General features: G+C 35.4%; 2 protein-coding genes across 2 annotated transcripts in view; one reads left to right on the top strand and one right to left on the bottom strand.

Moving 5' to 3' along the window:
• Positions 1 to 36: 36 nt before the first annotated feature.
• The window catches only part of LOC115759752 (nitric oxide synthase), a 67,590-nt gene continuing 63,837 nt past the window's right edge, over positions 37 to 3,789 (bottom strand). The window contains exon 18 of the mRNA XM_030700795.1: positions 37 to 205. Coding sequence (XP_030556655.1) covers positions 122 to 205 — 84 coding nt within the window. The 3' untranslated portion in view covers positions 37 to 121. The remainder of the gene's footprint in view (positions 206 to 3,789) is intronic.
• LOC115759755 (outer dense fiber protein 3-like protein 2) lies at positions 2,633 to 3,393 on the top strand. The gene is made up of 2 exons (XM_030700797.1): positions 2,633 to 2,901; positions 2,957 to 3,393. The coding sequence occupies exons 1-2, from the start codon at positions 2,886 to 2,888 to the stop codon at positions 3,202 to 3,204; spliced, it is 264 nt and encodes an 87-aa protein (XP_030556657.1). The 5' UTR covers positions 2,633 to 2,885; the 3' UTR covers positions 3,205 to 3,393.

Below are 3,789 nucleotides of genomic sequence, written 5' to 3'. Positions count from 1 at the left end.
GCCAGCGCGTCCTCCGGCTGCATAGTGTGTTCGTGCTCGTCGTCGTCGTCGTCCACGTCGTTGTTGATTATTTGTGCAATTTTTGCCAGGCATTTGCTGATTTGTTTCCATTTCGAGAACGTTATTGGAAATACCCAAATCCAGGCTGTGCCTCAGCCGCGTTGACGCCACACATACCTCTGTGGCCGTTGTGTGCATCTTGTTGCTGTAATTGCATACAAAAAAAAAGTGAGTCTTAAATATTTTTTTAAATTTAAATATTGCAGACCAGGCTCAACCGTTTGGCCCGAAGGAAGAGACTCGAGTGCCCGCTAGGCATAATTTTTCTGTAAGTGCAGCAAGTTTTTTGTCGTACTTTTCTGCAGCTTTCTTAATTTATGCAGTCAGCGCAAAAGTTTTAGCACTAAAACAAAAAACGTCAGCAAAAAGAATTCAACTTTGTTTAAGTGAGAAATGGAAAAGGGTCAACAGAAAACTGTTAATCGAAAATTGAGAGCGACTTTGAGAATTTATGATGAGAGAGCTCAACCCTTAAAAAAATAAGTTTTTCAATTAATTTATCATTTATGTGTTTGAATATGTAACAAAATCATTTTTAATAATTTATCTGCCTGTTAATTGCTTTTTTATTGCGTAGCTTTTTAGCAAAAACGCGATTTGATTATTTGCTTGCATTTATATTAATTGATTTTTAATTTTTTTCTTTCTACTTGATAATTAATAATTATTATTATTTACAAATGTTGAAAAATCAGACAATTTTTTATGCGTGTCCTGATACTCTCTCAGTTTGTGCTCTTCTACTTTTCAATGCAATTTTTGTATTAGGTTTTTTTTATTTTTTTTTTTTAAATTTTATTAAACAGCTACCAAAAACAATTTTGAAAAAAATGCATTTTAATTTCCTTTAATCAAAACAACAAATAAAATTTATAAGTTTTTTAGAATTTAATCGCAAGGCGTAAATTGAATAATAAATTATTTGTTGCCAAAAAATATGATATATACCCTTTGTTTGTCAGTTCTACAAATGGGGTATCATAAAAATATGGTCAAGACTTTGATTCGTGTTAAATAAAGAAAGAGAAAAATGCCGGGTTCGAACCTTCTTTTCACAATTATAACCAACATTTAAAATCATTGGTTCTGCTTAGAGGGTATCGTCTAGTCGAGCTGTATACTCCTATCTCAAAGCCAAAAAAAAAAACAAAAATCAAATAAAATTAGCAGACAAATTGACGAACAACTTTTGAGCAACAACTTGAAACACACAGAAAAAAATCAAATTAAAAGATGAAATCATATTGCCGCACGGAGGTACGCATAAACTTGGAATTGTAATTTGCTTGTCAGAAATGAATGGCACCTATTTCAATTCAGTTGCTTCTGTCCAGGGATTCCCCGAGTGCCACAAACGACAGTCGCTCGGCAAAAAGTTGACATTATTTAGATTAATGAACAGACAAACAATTTGTCTGGCGGCCTCGCGCAGCAGATTCACTTGTCAGAATGCGTTTTCAGTTTCGCTAAAAATTGTATATGAATGAATGCCTGACTGACAGACTGAATGAATGAGTGAATGAGTGTATGAATGAGTGTATGAATGAGTGTATGAATGTGTGCCATCAATTAGATGAGGCGAGAAGCATTTCATGTCATCGACGGCAGAACAATGCAAAAGTTGTACAATTTGAAACAAATTAAAGATTTTGGTTTAAGTAAGGATACTTAATACCCTTGTAGGATATTTAATACCCTTGAAGACATTTTCACTTATGCGACAAATATGTCTTGGAAAACAAATATTTATATATTGCTAAGCAGGCTGAGTTTGATGAAAATATATTGGACATCCAAATATTCTGACAAACAAGAACCTGACAAAATTATAATACCCTCTAGAAGGGTTCAACAATAACAAGACAACGCCTTATGGCTTATGCTTAAATTAAATTATAAAATTATGAATTAAATAAATAGAACTAAATATTAAAAACAAATTGAAATTATCGAAAAAGTGTTTGGGAATCTTCTTTACTTTCGATAATTAAAAGCAAACAAGATAATAAGTCACAGTCCTGACTAACCTGACTACTTACAACCGAAACTTGAACTAAATTAGTTAGACAACATAGATTAGATTTAAAACTAAATTGTTTAGTCAACATAGATTAGATTTACAGGCCGCAGCTTAAGACAGAGACTTGGTTTGTGGCTTGAATTAAACCCTCGACAGTTTATTTGAATTATTATTAAATCAAAATATACCCTGCAAATTTTGAGATTTACATCAGAAAATTTGGATCAACGATCAATTGCCGGCTTGCCCGAAAATCGATAAATATCGATTTTAACTCCTTATTATTGCAATCATAATATTATAGAAACTTATAGAAGCTTGTTGTGTAAGACTGCAAATATCTTTTAAATAAAATAAAATATAATAAAATTAATATTATAATAATTTAAATAAAGCATTTCCATTTTCCAGAGTATGTCATGAGAAACGAAGTCTCCGAGACAAAACCCGTACGAAAATTAGTGTAATGTTATAAATTTTATGTGTAAGAATACATTTGCTTTTAAATTTTGGTAAAAAGGAAAAAAAAAAAACAACTGACACATAAACTAGGAAAACTAGATTAAAAAAGAGAAAAAAATTTTCAAGAGTGTATTAGAATAATTTGTTTGGGAGCAGTTGACCCTTGCTTTTATGATCGTACAGATATTCGAATTAGTTTATAGAATTTCTCATTGTGCCGGCGGTACACATTTCGACAACAACTCGACGAGAGCTCAAAATTCATACAAAAACCTATTTTTTCCCTAAAACTGTATTCTTAAAACAAAAGCTATTTAAAAACAAAAAAAAAACAACAAAAAAAATGCCAAGACCAACAGGTAAATGAAGTTGAAAAATAAGTCTTAAATGCGAGTTAAAAATTTGTTTGACTAGGACCTGGACCGGCTGCCTACACCTTGCCAAGCACATTTGGCTATGAGAAATGCGACGCACGCATGCGCCGTGGTCCACAGTATTCGTTTGGACGGAAACCTTCGATGCCGGCCTTCAAGAAATCTGGTCCTGGACCCGCTGAATACCAAATCGGGCAGATAACGCGATACGGCAACGCCAAGGGACTCGAGTTCTCCATGCTGCCACGGGGACAGCTAAACAAACCCAATTCGGTGCGCTACGAGTGATACGGCGGCATGGAGTAACCGTTCCCGGGAATTAAATGGGTCACGTAACGAGTCGGAATGTGCTAAGATTAGATTAGTTGTGATCATTCGTGCATTTAGTGTAATAGTTACAGTCTATATCTATATATATATATGGGGCCAGAACTGGTGCTAATACCATTCTGGTGCAAATAAAATCATGATATACAAGAAAATATCCACTGTCAACTATTGTCGGCGGGACGGCAGGGGCAGTTCTGATCATTGTAGTGCCACTTGGCAAATTTAAGAGTTTAAAGTGCACTCGAGCTGTTTGGCTTTGTGTCTGCTGGGCCACAATGAAGCCGTCCGTGGCATTAAGTTGGCAAGCTCTTAAGTAACTTTGGCTCCGACTTGACTGACTGATCTGTGCGGAGAGTCAACGTTTGCTGGGTTCTAAGCAAAAGCCTGTTATTTTCTGGCTTCTTGTAATAATCACACAGTAAACAGGCAGCCGGCAGCAGAGGGAACTGAGGGGGAGGCAGCTGCCTTTGGTCGTGAGAACGCAGCTGAAAGCAAAGAAAGGGCCACAGCTAACTGCCTCTTGGCTCACATTGTTGCCGCTGG

The sequence above is a fragment of the Drosophila novamexicana genome, unplaced genomic scaffold, assembly GCF_003285875.2.
Source record: "Drosophila novamexicana strain 15010-1031.04,08,12 unplaced genomic scaffold, DnovRS2.1 tig00000387-arrow-pilon, whole genome shotgun sequence".
NCBI classification, from domain to species: domain Eukaryota; kingdom Metazoa; phylum Arthropoda; class Insecta; order Diptera; family Drosophilidae; genus Drosophila; species Drosophila novamexicana.
This window is presented reverse-complemented; position numbering and strand designations above follow the sequence as displayed.